The sequence below is a fragment of the Neophocaena asiaeorientalis genome, unplaced genomic scaffold, assembly GCF_003031525.2.
Source record: "Neophocaena asiaeorientalis asiaeorientalis breed wild unplaced genomic scaffold, Neophocaena_asiaeorientalis_V1.1 scaffold64, whole genome shotgun sequence".
NCBI lineage: Eukaryota > Metazoa > Chordata > Mammalia > Artiodactyla > Phocoenidae > Neophocaena > Neophocaena asiaeorientalis.
In genome coordinates, this window is record NW_020185334.1 from 4898060 (window position 1) to 4913560 (window position 15501).

Consider the following 15501-nt stretch of genomic DNA (forward strand, 5'->3'; position numbering starts at 1 on the left):
GTTTCAGAGAGCTGGAAACTTGAGGGGAGAGTAGCTGAGCCCCTGCCCCAGGTGAAGGTGTATGTTTGTGTTTTTGTTTGGGGATCAAAGGCACCATTTGGCCTCCAAAGAGTCCGATTAATGAGGCGCTTATAAAGGAAACTCGACTACCTTCCCCAATACGAGATAAACCAAGTTGACTTTTTGTGTGTGTGTGTGCAAAGTGAGAAATAACTATAAAATAAATTAGCCTAAGTAGCCACGAGGGGGGCAGGTCATAAATCATGGACGGAAGTGGTTCCAAGCGCTGTTGGTTTCCTCGTCCTCCCTGCAGAAATGGGTCCAGAGATCCTACCCCATCTCTCCAAGGAAGGGTGCCCCTCTCCCTCCTTGTCTGATTTCAGGGAGCCTCCTTGGGAGGCAGTTTCCTGCCGTACTTGGTGTCTTGGTGCATTTTTGTGCGCTGGGGTCGTGACTTGCTGCTGAGATACAGCCCAGCCGAGCTGCTGTGTAAAACTTGCCCAAAGGGCTGCGTCTGCAGAGGCTTTCGCATGGCTATTGTTGTCACTGCAGGGAGAGCCCTTTCCTTCCCCCCAGGGCTTGATTTATTCCAAGCCTCCGCCCTGGGCTCATGGGGGAGCCTGAGAAGAGAGAGGGGCTTTGTGGAGGGCAGTCCAGTGCTGGCCTCTCCCCAAACAGCCCTCCTTTTGTTGGGAGTCGCCTGGGAGGGGACCTCAGTCCAACTGGGAAAATGTTTGCTTAGAGGGAATCCCCGGACAGACCTTGACAGTCTACCATCCTGTCGCCAGAAACAGCAAGCCTGGGCTTTGCATCCTTGTGTTTTTCTGGCTCTGATCTCCCTGCAAGTTCTAAAGGGTAAAGCAGGGTTTGCTGTGTGTCCCCAGGTGCCAGTATGGTTGGCAGGGCCTGTACTGTGACAAGTGCATCCCACACCCAGGGTGCGTCCACGGCACCTGTAATGAGCCCTGGCAGTGCCTCTGTGAGACCAACTGGGGTGGCCAGCTCTGCGACAAAGGTATGTCTGGGGAGGGCCTGGGTGGAGCTGGAGATCGGGGGTGGGGTGTGGGTGATTTGGTTTGTACTTTCATTTATTTTTATTTGCAGGGGCTTTTATTCTAAATTTGTTTGAATTTGCCTTTAACCCTGTGAATCTGGGTCTGTTTCCCTCGGTTTTAGTTTTTAAGGAGGAATGGGTCTAGGAACACAGTGTTTCTGGTCTCTGAGTGACTTCTTTGGGGTCTTTTTGGCAGATCTCAACTACTGCGGGACCCACCAGCCGTGTCTCAATGGGGGAACCTGTAGCAACACAGGGCCTGACAAATACCAGTGTTCATGCCCTGAGGGGTACTCGGGACCCAACTGTGAAATTGGTAAGTGGTCCAGGCACAGTGAGATCCCTTTGTCTAATTTTTCTGTACACTCGGCTTAAATACACTTAGGGACTCGTAAAAAGATGAAAATATCCTCCAACGTTAAGACCTGTCCTCCCAGCCGTTCCGTGGGTCTTTGAAACCTCTGTCCAGTTGCTCAGGTGGTTAGGGGGCTGCGGATTGCATCGGGGGCGGCGTGTACAGGGCAGTGACCCAGCTCCCAGGTCAGAAGCTTGGAGAAATGGGGCCGGAGAGCTTAGCAAGAAAGATGACTTCCTTTCCGCCCCAGACACAGCGGGGTTACGTCCCACACCTGCTTTGATTTCTTGAAACGAGCTCGAGCTGGCGGCCCAGGCGTGGGATTTGGTTGCCGGGGAGAGTGTTAGGTAGCCTCTCTCGGTGGGCGCCCCTTGCTGACTGCTGTGCTGGTGTCCACAGCGGAACACGCCTGCCTCTCTGATCCCTGCCACAACAGAGGCAGCTGCAAGGAGACCTCCCTGGGGTTTGAGTGTGAGTGTTCTCCGGGCTGGACCGGCCCCACGTGCTCCACAAGTAAGTCTGCGTTTTGGCTTGTGCCCTTTCTTGGCGGGGAGGGGGGGAGGGGGGTATTGTGTCAAGATACAGGGTTGTGGGTCCCACGTCGGTCTTAGTGATGGGTCTGTCTCGGTGGGAGGGGGTCTGGTGGGGAGGCTGGCCTGAGCTTCCGGCCTCTGCCCTTGGAAGTCTCCTGGCACCCCCATCCTAAGGCACCCTGCTAAGCTAGCACACGCATCTCTGACTGCAAGAAACTCGCTCGTGGGGTAGCTGCGTCCTTTTCCCTGGACTTGTGCCTCCTCTGAACTGAATTACGGTTATTCTCCTCGAAGCTGTACAGAGGATGCCTGCGGGGGAGGTCGTCATGACTGGATTTCATGGTGGGGACAAATTTTGAAAGAGGGACCAGGGCTACAGAGTGACAGTGGCTGTACACCAGGACTACCCCAGTGCTTCCCAGTACAGGTCTCTGGGTCCTACGGTTTCCCTTTGGAATTGGGGAGTTCGTACCTTCCGCAGGCTCCTGGGGACTTCCCTGGTGGTGCAACAGTTAGGACTCCGAGCTTCCAGTGCAGGGGACGCAGGTTCGATCCCTGGTCGGGGAACTAGGATTCCACATGCCACGCAGCGCGGCCAAAACAAAAAAACAAAACACACACAAGCTCCTGGATTTCAGAGGTGCAGCCAGGCCCGAGGTCCACGGTCATCAGCCCCCTGAGAACAGCATGCAACACGGTTAAGGAGCTGGGTTCTGGGGTTGGATCACCTGGGCTGGCACCATGGCCCCGCCACCCGTCACCATTGTGGGACTGTAGTCACTGCCAACCTGTGCCCTGTTTAAACGGGAGAGTAGCAATTCCCGTCTCCTAGGGGTGTGACGGCTTGGTGAGCAGATTCATGAGGAGAGCCTGGCACCTCCTACACGGGCAGGAGGTGAATCGCTAAGAGGCCTTGGGAGTCTACTGCAGAAGTGGGGGGAGGTTGGGCACCCCAGGCAGGTGATTTTGGGAAAAGTCTGTGAGTAAACAAGAACATGATTTTTTTTTTCACCAGCGAAGAAGTTATTTTTCCTTACCTCTCCTTAGTTACCTCTGTGCCGTGATGAAACTTTTCTTTAAAAATAAAGGGTAGGCAGTGAGAGATGTCCTGAGTTACCCAGGGCTGATGCTCTGGGGATCCAGCTGGCTCTCCCACCCGCTCAGGTTGCGGATTAAATGAACTGGGCCAGTGGGGGATTTAAAGCTAAAATCAGGCCTTATCGTCATCGTAGCAGTCACTTGCAGCAGGTGTCTGGCTCTTAAGTGAAGGCCCCTCATGTGAGGGGTGGTATTAAATTATCTAATTGTCAAATGGATTGAGATTAAATTGCCAACCCTCTCCTCTTTTTGTCAAACAGACATTGATGACTGTTCTCCAAATAACTGTTCCCACGGGGGCACCTGCCAGGACTTGGTTAACGGATTTAAGTGCGTGTGCCCGCCCCAGTGGACGGGCAAAACGTGCCAGTTAGGTAAGAGAATTCCTGCACCAGGGCTGGCTTGATCTGAGCGATTAAGGGAGATGTACATGCGGCCAGCAGTGCAAGTTTGCGTGCCATCGTACCAAGAAGTCATTTATTATCTAGGGTCCAGCCAGCAGGCCTGGAAGAAATAACTCGCATGCAAATGGCCTGGCTCTATTGAGGCCCTGTGGGAAAGTCGTGGGATTCCTTGAACCATGTCAATCGTCTGTCCGAGGAGTGTTCAGCTGGGTTCCAAACGGGGATGATCTCATGAGGAATGAGCTGTCTGCATTCTTTTTTGCCACTATTAAATCCCAGCAACTAGGCTGCGTTGGGTTTTGCACAGAAGTGCCTAGTGGCTTTCTGCTGTCCTGTTCGGGGCTAGTTGTTAACAGCAGCTGGAACGTTATCAATTAGCATTCCTTATTGGAGCATAGCTAGGGGAGAGGGTTCAGACGTTCAAAGTAGTATCTCTTATTTAGCTAGCTTATTAAAATGTCTCGTTTCAGACAAACTATTGGTGTGTTTTTTTTGAGGGGGGAGGTGGGGTAGAACCCCATTTCTCACTGTTCACCCTCTCTGTTTTTCAGATGCAAATGAATGCGAGGCCAAACCTTGTGTAAATGCCAAATCCTGCAAGAATCTGATTGCCAGCTACTACTGTGATTGCCTCCCGGGCTGGATGGGTCAGAATTGTGACATAAGTGAGTGAGACTGTTTCAATTTTGATTTTCATGAAACTGGGGTGTTGAAGGCATTTGCCAGCCGTATTCAGGCTCCAGGTCTAAGACTTGAGTAGTGGAAGGAGAACCTTATAGAGGGAATGTTTTTGGAGAGGGAGTGATGGGCACAGAAATGAAAACATACACGTTTTCAGGCTCATTAGCTGGTAAAAAACGGCCGTACTCTGATAAGGTGGCTAAAACAATGATGTGAAGTTTCAGTACCTCAGTCTGGAAGAACTAGGGAGTGTTCCCACCAATAACCTTATTTCACGGGAAGCACGCAAGAAATCTGATTGGAGGTTTTTATCTGTCCTGAGCAGAGAAGGCTTTTCAGTTAAGCCCAATTTCAATGTAAATTGCCCCTCCAATACGGTGACTTGTTTATTTTTTAGATATTAATGACTGCCTCGGCCAATGTCAGAATGACGCCTCCTGTCGGGTATGTAAATCTTTGCTTATATCAAAACCTTAGTGATTGACAACAAGCCTTAAGATTTATGTGACCCTGGGAAAGCTCTGTCCCTGGGAGATTTAAAAATGCAGGTGAAAAGTGAGTCTCTGGAAGTTTCACTCAGGCTCATGTTACCCCAGCCTCCCGGGAGTCATCTTGAAGGCATGCACATAGAAATTCCTCTCTCACATTTGGAGAGGTTTGGCATCTCTTTCAGTGAATCAGCTGAAGCGCGACAGTCATGCTGAACCACTGAAGCCCTGTGTTTGTGGAGCACCTAGAAAAAAAGCATGTGTTTCTCACCCTCCTTCTCCTCCCTCCAGGATTTGGTTAACGGTTATCGCTGTATCTGTCCACCTGGCTATGCAGGCGATCACTGTGAGACAGACATCGATGAGTGTGCCAGCAACCCCTGTCTCAACGGGGGTCACTGTCAGAACGAAATCAACAGATTCCAGTGTCTGTGTCCCACTGGTTTCTCTGGAAACCTCTGTCAGGTGAGCTGGGCTAGAGCGTCCGATGGCCAAGTTTTCACAGGCAGTCTCCTCCCTGCCACCTTCCCATTCCCAACACTGTCTGGAACCTCCTATTGAGTAGGGATCTCTGCTAGACACACGCCGTGGAAGGAGGGTGATGAGTGATTTTCTTCCCGTTGTCCGGCAGCCTGTCGATTTCTCTTGGTCCGTTTCATCCCAGACCCAGCACTCTCTCATTCTGCCCTGTTGTCTCAAATGCGTACCTGGACAGTCGCTAGGACAGAACTGTAAATCATGCTGGGTGTTCTCCTAACAGAAGCAGACGGAAGGGTCAAATTCCAGTGGCCGCTGCCCCAGAGGAGTCATAATCACACCTTTGTTTTACTTTGTGTCCCCCCTCCCCTGCCCCTGGCCCTCGCAGCTGGACATCGATTATTGCGAGCCCAATCCCTGCCAGAATGGTGCCCAGTGCTACAACCGCGCCAGCGACTATTTCTGCAAGTGTCCCGAGGACTATGAAGGCAAGAACTGCTCCCACCTTAAAGACCACTGCCGCACCACCCCCTGTGAAGGTACCTCCCTCCCCGCCAGGGTTCTGGCTTGTCTTCAAGGCTGCTGTCCTCTGCCCGTTCGTCACTGCCCCGTGACACTCGGGGGGAAGCCAGAACATGTGGAAACAACCTATTCAGGCCCACCAGTTCGGGGGGACCATACCTGCAAGTAGCCCAGGGCAGAGAAGGGAATTCATTTAGCATCCGCGTTCTGGGGGACGCTGATGTGCAAGGCCGAGATGGATTCCTCAGGGCACCTCTGCCAGTAGAACTTTCTGCCACGGTGATATCTGCACCGTCAGGTACAGTAGCCTCGGGACACGTGTGGCCCGGAACGTTTAGTGTGTGACCAGGGCAACTAGAAGCCCTGATTTACTTACTTTTCATTCACTTAAATTTAAACGGCCGCCTGTGGCTGCTGTGTGAGATGGCTCAGGCTTCCAGGTTCCTGCAGCCGTAAGTGCCCTTACATCGAGGGAAAGGCTGTTCCTCCTCCTTAGCCAGCTTCCGGCAAATTTGGTAGATGTATCAGTAGAGGGAGGATGAACAGGGCCCACAGACACGTGGGCTCCTGGCTCCATAGGGAGAAAACGCCTAAAAAAAAAAAAAACTTTCCGCCTGGGGTCTCGGCTTTGCCTGTCACAGCGTGACACGGCATGTTGCCAGTCTTGGCCACCGAGGTGCTGGCTTCTTACCCTCATTAGCCTGGCTAAGGTGCCTGGCTCCAGGAGAGCAGGCGTGGCGTGTGGGTCCTGGGCTCAGGAACACCGGGTCTTCGGGTCCCTGGCGGGGATCTGACCCCAAGTCTGTCTCGCAGTGATTGACAGCTGCACGGTGGCCATGGCCTCCAATGACACGCCTGAAGGGGTGCGCTATATTTCCTCCAATGTCTGCGGTCCCCACGGGAAGTGCAAGAGTCAGTCGGGAGGCAAATTCACCTGTGACTGTAACAAAGGCTTCACTGGAACGTACTGCCATGAAAGTAAGACCCCGCATCCTCGGGGAATGGGCCGAGGTCCCCCAAACCCTGCCCCGGCCCAGCTGGGGGGCATCTGGAATCATTTCAGGAGAGATCAGTCCAGGTTTACCATCTACAATCTAAGACTGAGGTCATGTTTAACTTACGAGATCACCGACGCCTCTTAAGTCTTCAGCACGTTTATTTTAGAATGTTCTGGAACCTTACTAGATCGGGTGGTCCGCTTTGCCTAGGAGTTTCCTCCCCACTCTCTCCAAGTAGCTTAGTGTGAAGACATTAAATAAAAGGGACGGGGTGCTCTCTGGAGGCCCCTGCTTGATAAAACTGCCCGCCGGATTCAGAAACAGTCCTGACGGAGTTCAATGTTGAGGTGCCCAGTGTATTTTCTCAGGAGGGGCAGGGAAACCCGTAGAACAGTGCTTGGCGGTGGCATTACTTTTCCTTCGTTTACTTACCTGTTTCTGTTTGTTTTTCCTTTCACAGATATTAATGACTGTGAGAGCAACCCCTGTAAAAATGGTGGTACTTGCATCGATGGTGTCAACTCCTACAAGTGTATCTGCAGTGGTGGCTGGGAGGGCGCCTACTGTGAGACCAGTGAGTTCAGGGGTCCTGTGGGGACAGACAGCTCTGGGGGGTGTGGGCAGGACAGAATCCACATGGGAAGCCTTTCTTCTTCGTGGAAATATCTGGGAGTTGGACCCCGACAGTTCCTGCCCTGGGACGGCATGGCCTGTGTCCTATTTGCATGTGTTGATGCTGACGCCAGCCAGCGGGAAGGAAGTTCTGCGGAGGAGCTTATAGAATTAGACCCTGTAATTAGGATGGTAGATATCCCCGCTTGCAGGAAAAGTGATCATCTTGCTGTTTGGGTTGTCCTTTCTGCCCATCTTGACTTTAACTTCCATGGCCTGTCGGGGGGCTCCTTTATTCCTGGGAAAGAGTGACCGTGTTTAAGTCCCCGGGTGTCTGCTGGTTTTGAAGTGGGAGCGGAAAGCAGGGGCTGGGGGTGGAGAGATGCAGTCCTTAGGTGTCGTGGGGCGTGGATGGGCCTGGGAGCATCTTCAGCCGGCTGTCTCCTCTGATTGCAGATATTAACGACTGCAGCCAGAACCCCTGCCACAACGGGGGCTCGTGTCGCGACCTGGTCAACGACTTTTACTGCGACTGTAAAAACGGGTGGAAAGGCAAGACCTGCCACTCACGTAAGTGGTGGCCGGCTGGGATCCTGCCCTGTCTTCCGTGAGCAGGGCCGGCCAGGGGCTCACGCCGGGATCTTCTCTTCCAGGTGACAGCCAGTGTGATGAGGCTACGTGCAACAATGGTGGCACCTGCTATGACGAGGGGGACGCTTTCAAGTGCATGTGTCCCGGAGGCTGGGAAGGAACGACCTGTAACATAGGTACCTTTCCGCCCTCCCTGGGCCTCACAGGGGCCGTGGGCATGTGAGCCTATGACTGTTTCCTGGGACCTGGTTTCTGCCCCTCCAGACTGTCGCTGGATCCTCAGGGAGGGTGGCCTTGTCTGCTCTTGTCTCATAGCCCGAAACAGTAGCTGCCTGCCTAACCCCTGCCACAATGGGGGCACCTGTGTGGTCAACGGCGAGTCCTTCACGTGTGTCTGCAAAGAAGGCTGGGAGGGGCCCATCTGTACGCAGAGTGAGTGTTTCCCCTCCCCCCGCTTGCCACCTTGAACTCTGAGGGCTGCAGGAGTCCATCCTGACACCCCCAGGGACTGGCAATGGAAACCAGAAGCAGAGCTGTTTGATGTCTGCTTCTGCATCACCTGGGTCTGTTCTAATGACTTGATGGGATGCAGCCCTGACCTGGGCATGAGAAAGTCGCCGAGGAGATAAGTGGAGACAGATGGCGTCGTGGTTCCCAGCTCCGGTCTGACTAGCAGCCTGTCTCCATCCATTCTCACACCCCCTGCCCACCCCACCCAGGGCCTCTTCCTGTGTACATGTGTCCCACGGTGAATGGGACCAAGTGTGGTGTGGGCCTGGTTCCAATTGAGCAGAGGTCTTAAGCTCCTTCTGCTGGTGTTAATGACAGCTTTATCATCTGGGTATCGTGGAAATCACTGGTGTTTTGACTTAGGGCTAAGAAGGCCTCGCTGTTAAGTTGTCTTTTTTTACTTTGCAGATACCAATGACTGCAGTCCTCATCCCTGGTAAGCACGCCCACCTTTTAAGCCGGCGCTTTATTGTTGGCTGTGACGCGTGTGGGGATCCTGGGGATCTTGTTTAAAGTGCAGGTTCGGATGCAGGAGATCTGGGGGCTGCTACACATCCCTCCTCTCTGACAGGCTCCCAGGCAATGCCGGTCCTGCTGGTCCGTGGACCACACTTTAGTCAGGGTGTGTCCTCATTTAGAGCAGTGATTCTCAACCTTGGCTGCACGCGAGAATTACCCGGGGAGCATTTATAAGTTCCAGTGCCTGGGCTGCAACCGAGACCCGTGATATTAGACTCTCTGGGGGTGGGACCCCGGCATCAGTGTTTTTAAAGCTCCCAGGCGGTGGTGCGTGTGAGCAGGGGTGAGAGCTGCTGATCGTAACTGGCATGGCTACCTTTGAACTGGCAGGGGGAGTGGTGGACTGGTGGTGACCGAGGGGTCTTTGCTTTCATAGTTACAACAGTGGCACGTGCGTGGATGGAGAGAACTGGTACCGCTGTGAGTGCGCCCCCGGCTTCGCTGGGCCCGACTGCAGGATAAGTAAGGACCACCTCCGACTGGGTCTTCCCACTCCAAACCCTCAGCCTGAGAGTTTTCATCTTTAAAATAATTATGGCCATGGTTCTAAGTAGCCTTGACAAGTAATCTGCCTCCAGCTGGGATTAAGGTGGCTCTGGCCGGCCCCTCCCTGGGGGACACAGCCCTCCTTGCTCTAGGGGAGAGAGCGTCAGCCACAGAATTTGGTGATTAATCTACTCTGAGGTCCTAAGGAAAGAGTGTGCCTGTCCCCGTGACAAACATGAAATTATGGGCAAGCGGATGTTGCCCCAGCCATGCTGGTAGGGGACAGAGCTAAGGCCACAGAAGGGACTGGGGCTGTGGTCTCCAGGACTTGATCAGGCCCCGGTGAAATGATTAAACAAAATGGAGGCAGGCAATGCAGTTTTTCAGGAAGTTCACAGTTTATTCTTTATTTTGAGCCTTTTCCCTACTTTTTTTTTTTTACCTGCCCTTTCTTTTGCCAAAAAGGGTGATAGATTAGTTGTACTACTTTCTGTTCTTGTCCCTAAAGTATTTAAAGTTTTACTGGTCCTTGAGGTCCCCAAGTCTGGGACTTCAAGAACTACTAGATGGGGGATCTGTGTATCTGTTTCATGTTTCTGAATCGGGAGTCAGCAAATTATGGCCTGGGGGCCAAAATAAAGTTTTATTGACACACAGCCACACCCTTGTTGATGTACTGTCTAGGGCTGCTTTCATGCTGCCACGGAGTTGAGCAGGCATGACGGAGACTACATGGCCTGCAAAGCCTAAAATACTTACTAGCTGACCCTTTTCAAGATCTTTGCCGGCCCTTGTTCTAAATTGTACTATCAGAGAAAAAGGAACCTCAGTTAAAAATTGCTGCTTCCCCATGATTCTCAGCTGTTAGAAATCAGGCTAGTGGTGGTCCTTGCGGGGCAGTGACTGGAGACTTTGGGAGTACTGATGATCTGTTTCTTTATTTGGGTGCTGGTCATGTGATGAAAATGCGTCAAGCTTATACTTAGAAAGCTTATCTGTATGTTTTGTCAGTAAAAACTTAGAAAAACGTTGCTGCCTCCCACTGGGGCCTAAGCTCGAACTCCATTTTTCCTAGACATCAACGAATGCCAGTCTTCACCTTGTGCCTTCGGGGCAACCTGTGTGGATGAGATCAATGGGTACCGGTGTGTCTGCCCCCCAGGGCACAGTGGTGCTAAATGCCAGGAAGGTAAGTGGGCCGGGCCCAGCTGCCCGTGTGTCCTGCGGGCTGAGCAGGCACTGCAGTCACTGTTTTGACTGTTCGTGAGTGGAACTATGCTCAGAGAACACGGAGGGGACATCCACTTGGGACCACAGGGAAGGGGAAACCTGAGGGGGGGGGCGGTCCCGTGAAAACAGCATAGCTGTTGGTTTTAGCCAGCTGTTGCCACAACTATGCTGTGTGACAACCATCCCCGATCTCCGTGCGTACAAGTATTGGTGTTGCTCGTGGGCACAAAGGCACAAGCAGAGCGATGGATGCCTCGGCTTGGGTGCCCAGGTCTGTGTGCCACCCCATCCTCCTCGGACCAGCACTGTATCCAGGGCACGTCCTTTCCCTGGCAAACAGTAGGCTCTCAAGGGGCCAAGCTCACCGGGGAGAGACTCTGCTCACGTTGCATCCCAACGCACTGCACTGACCAAAGCCGGTCACGTGGCCGGGTGCAAAGGCCACTGGGGAGGGAGGGATGCTTGCCCATCGTAGGAGCAACTGTGTTTTCATGGGGCAAGGGGCAACAGGTGTAATCACTTCCCGACAGGCAGGGAGTGAAGAATCAGGAGAACTGTCTCCAGAAAAGGCAACTCCTCCCACTCACGAGTCTCCACCTCAGTTTCAGGGAGATCTTGCATCACCGTGGGGAGCGTGATACCTGATGGGGCCAAGTGGGACGACGACTGCAACACCTGCCAGTGCCTGGACGGGAGGATCGCCTGCTCGAAGGTAGGCGTGGCCCCAGCCGCCGGCGTTCTGGTTCTGGAACTGCCAACGAGCGTCTCCTGAGCTCTACTCTGTCTCTGCAGGTGTGGTGTGGCCCCCGCCCTTGCTCGCTGCACAAAGGGCACAGTGAGTGCCCCAGCGGGCAGAGCTGCATCCCCATCCTGGACGCCCAGTGCTTCGTGCGCCCCTGCACTGGTGTGGGTGAGTGCCGGTCCTCCAGCCTCCAGCCCGTGAAGACCAAGTGTGCCTCCGACCCCTACTACCAGGACAACTGTGCCAACATCACGTTCACCTTCAACAAGGAGATGATGTCGCCGGTACGGAACACCTTGCTGGCTTTGGAGAGGTGGGGTGTGTCTGCTTGCCCTAAAGCAGGGGTGTCACGAGCTCGGATCTCCTCCTCCTTAGCCTAGATTCTTGTCTTACACCAGAGCTCAGCTTCTGAATATAGCTTCACTTTCAAGCAAACAGCAGCCTTTCTTCCTTCCGCTCTTTTACGTGTGTTTGGATTTAAAAATCTCGTTCTAGGGTCTCACCACAGAGCATATTTGCAGCCAATTGCGGAATTTGAATATTTTGAAGAATGTTTCTGCTGAATATTCAATCTACATAGCTTGCGAGCCTTCCCCTTCTGCAAACAATGAAATACACGTGGCCATTGTGAGTATGAGACCCATGCACGCTTAGTTGTTTGATTGCCAAGTAGCTCAGAAACTTCACTTAGCCAGTGTCCAGATGAGCAGATACATTGAAGGAGAGCTTGACGTACACGTGTGGTCAAATAATTTTGAATGAAGGTGACTGTGGAGTGTCCCTGACTCTCTGGTTTGATGAGTCTTCCTTTTCCAGTCTGCTGAAGACATCCGGGATGATGGAAACCCAATCAAGGAAATCACCGACAAAATTATAGATCTTGTTAGTAAACGTGAAGGGAACAGCTCACTGATCGCCGCCGTTGCGGAAGTGAGAGTTCAGAGGCGTCCTCTGAAGAACAGAACAGGTAGGTGGATGGGGGCAGTGGTCCCTTTCTGCGAGGACTGTTACGTCCGTCTCATCGATAAGACCAATACAGGGCTTCCCTGGTGGCGCAGTGGTTGAGAGTCCGCCTGCTGATGCAGGGGACACGGGTTCGTGCCCCGGTCTGGGAGGATCCCACGTGCCGCGGAGCGGCTGCGCCCGTGAGCCATGGCCGCTGAGCCTGCGCGTCGGAGCCTGTTGCTCCGCAACGGGAGAGGCCCCAACAGTGAGAGGCCCGTGTACCGCAAAGAAAAATAAAATAAGACCAATACAACCGGCGTCCAGTAAAACCTCCAGGGTGGGGAGTTACTTGACGGTTCCCTACTCAAGGACCCCCCATTTTTAACTGAGAAAACAGAGGCCAGCTGACGTGACCAAGGTCACATGGCAAAGGGCAGAGGCGGCCCTGACTTGTTCCCCTGCCTGCAAGCTGTGCTCCAGCAGGCGGGCGCCCTTCCAGGCACGCATTGTCTCTGGGTCCCGGGAAGAGCATGGCTGTGCCTTGAGCGTGTGTCTGTGCGGAGCCTGTCCTGTGCTCCGGTATCGGGGGACAGCCCGTCCTAAGCACTGAGACACGGGTTTGATAGATGGCTCGGTGGCCCCGCAGGATGTCCAGAGTCCCCCGTGGGTGCCCCGAGCATCACCGTTCTAGTGAAGCGACTTGCCGGGCGCAGGACCACTGGGGGCATTTGAGCCGGCCATGCCGGGATCCTCTTGCTGATGCTTCTGAAAACCGGCTCCTCTAATGAGCTGCCTAAGTAGCCAGACTCCCCGTGACCGGCCCAGATGCTGCTCCGCGCCGAGGCGGGAGCCTCTACGGGCTGCTGCTCGGCCTGGTCTCTTCAGGGATGCTGGGAGGTGACGATGTGTGGTTGGGAAAGGGACTCGTCCCCATGCGCCCTTCTTAGGGACCAAGGACAGGGGAGCCGTGGGCGCAGGGCTCACGGGGGTGCCCCTGCCTTGCAGATTTCCTGGTGCCCCTGCTGAGCTCGGTCCTGACCGTGGCCTGGGTCTGCTGCCTGGTGACTGCCTTCTACTGGTGCGTTCGCAAGCGGCGGAAGCCCGGCAGCCACGCGCGCTCGGCCTCTGAGGAGAGCACCACGAACAACGTGCGGGAGCAGCTGAACCAGATCAAGAACCCCATCGAGAAGCACGGGGCCAACACAGTCCCCATCAAGGACTACGAGAACAAGAACTCCAAAATGTCCAAAATAAGGACACACAACTCGGAGGTGGAAGAGGACGACATGGACAAGCACCAGCAGAAAGCCCGCTTCGCCAGGCAGGCCACGTACACGCTGGTCGACAGAGAGGAGAAGCCCCCCCACGGCACGCCGGCCAAACACCCGAACTGGACAAACAAACAGGACAACAGAGACCTGGAGAGCGCGCAGAGCCTGAACCGCATGGAGTACATCGTATAGCAGACGGCGGGCGGAGTCTGAGGGCGCCCGGGGTTCCAGAAGCGTCTCCAGCTGTCCTGTCGTGTTCCGGTCCCAGGCTGTCCTTGACGTAGAACCCCTGTGTTAATTTAAGTTCTGACAAGCTGGCTTACACTGGCAATGGTAGTTTCTGTGGTTGGCTGGGCAGCACTGCATCGCACAGCTATGCAAACACCAGGCCCCGGGGCCCCCGCCCCTGTCGGATCAGGCTCCCAGGAGAACACCCGGCCCCCCGAGGTCTCCAGCCTCCACTTCTGCCAGATGTCCCGATGGTGATGCAGTCTTAGGATCATAGTTTTTATTTATATTTATTGACTCTTGAGTTGTTTTTGTATATTGGTTTTATGATGACGTCCAAGTAGTTCTGTATTTGAAAAGTGCCTTTGCAGCTCAGAACCACAGCAACTATCACAAATGAGTTTATTATTTATTTTTTTTATTGTATTTTGTTGTTGGGGGAGGGGGACTTTGATGTCAGCAGTTGCTGGTAAAATGAAGAATTTAAAGAGGAAAAATGTGTCAAAAGTAGAATTTTGTATAGTTCTGTAAATAATTCTTTTTTATTAATCACTGTGTATATTTGATTTATTAACTTAATAATCAAGAGCCTTAAGACATCATTCCTTTTTATTTATATGTACGTGTTTAGAATCGAAGGTTTTTGATAGCGTTGTAAGCGTATAGCTTTATTTTTTTGACCTTATTTTCTTATTACGTGTTTCCTATAAGCCAAAAGTAAGGTGTTTGAAAATAGTTCATTTTAAGACAATAGGATGGCCTTCTGTGCCTGGAATACTGGTGGAGTTGTTTTTTTTTTTTTTTTTCGTACGACGTCAGATGTTTAAAACCCCGACTGAGGCAGTTTGAGAGTTAGTCTAGAACAAGTGTTTTTTTTTTGTTTTTTTTTGTTTTGCTTTAGACTTGAAAGAGACAGGCAGGTGATCTCCTACCGAGCAGTTTAAGGGAACAAGCTGAGCTATGACTAAACGTAGCCAAAACGTGAGTGGTTGAAGATAATTAAAGATATCAGATTAATTGTGTGAAGTTGGAAGCACACCAATCTTATCTTGTAAATTCTGATTTCTTTTCACCATTCGTAATGTAAGACTGAACCACTTGTAGATTTGATTTTGTGTTGTTATCTACTGCATTTAGGGAGTATTCTCATAAGCTAGTTGAATACTTGAACCGTAAAATGTCCAGAAAGGTCACTGTTTAGATTTGCCAGAGTCCACTGCCTGCCTTAAGTGAGGAAATCAAAATGCTATGACGAAATTTAAGATCAAAAAGACTTATTAAAAACTGACTTCGTCGGTTCACCGTTAAGACCGTGAAGATCCTTTGTATTGCCCTCTTAGTGTTATACGAACATAAACATACATCTTTGATGTGTTGTTCCTGGCAATAAATTTTGAAAAGTCATATTTATTAAATTTTTTTGTACGAAAACACGGACCAGTGTGGCCTCTTCTGAGCTTACGTAGTTCTGCCTGGCTCTGCCTTGTGCCTTTGCCAGCGCCCTGGGTCTGTCCTGGTGACTGGGGTGTGAGAAGTAGGCTGTGCTTGACAGGGGCCCCCATCAAGAACGGAAAGCCTTTTCAGCCGTAACATTCTCGAAACCCCGAGGGGCTGCTGTGAAGCTGGAGCTGTGAGCCCCGTCTTGGGGGCCTAGATGCCCTTGTTATTCGACAGCAAGTGTGAATACTGCTTGAATAAACACCACTGGATTAATGGCCTGCAGTGTGGACTGAATTGTTTTGAGCACTTGCGGGGGG

At 52.5% G+C, this 15501-nt stretch overlaps 1 protein-coding gene across 1 annotated transcript in view; it reads left to right on the forward strand.

The window, feature by feature from the left end:
* Positions 1-15461, forward strand: part of JAG1 (jagged canonical Notch ligand 1) — a 35280-nt gene extending 19819 nt beyond the window's left edge. Inside the window, exons 6-26 of the mRNA XM_024735447.1 lie at positions 885-1015; positions 1251-1370; positions 1809-1922; positions 3301-3414; positions 3996-4109; positions 4523-4569; positions 4905-5078; positions 5479-5629; positions 6426-6590; positions 7071-7184; positions 7679-7792; positions 7876-7989; positions 8129-8245; positions 8732-8759; positions 9219-9304; positions 10404-10517; positions 11161-11270; positions 11351-11584; positions 11796-11927; positions 12117-12267; positions 13251-15461. Coding sequence (XP_024591215.1) covers positions 885-1015; positions 1251-1370; positions 1809-1922; positions 3301-3414; positions 3996-4109; positions 4523-4569; positions 4905-5078; positions 5479-5629; positions 6426-6590; positions 7071-7184; positions 7679-7792; positions 7876-7989; positions 8129-8245; positions 8732-8759; positions 9219-9304; positions 10404-10517; positions 11161-11270; positions 11351-11584; positions 11796-11927; positions 12117-12267; positions 13251-13708 — 2902 coding nt within the window. The 3' untranslated portion in view covers positions 13709-15461. The remainder of the gene's footprint in view (positions 1-884; positions 1016-1250; positions 1371-1808; positions 1923-3300; positions 3415-3995; positions 4110-4522; positions 4570-4904; positions 5079-5478; positions 5630-6425; positions 6591-7070; positions 7185-7678; positions 7793-7875; positions 7990-8128; positions 8246-8731; positions 8760-9218; positions 9305-10403; positions 10518-11160; positions 11271-11350; positions 11585-11795; positions 11928-12116; positions 12268-13250) is intronic.
* Positions 15462-15501: the final 40 nt, after the last annotated feature.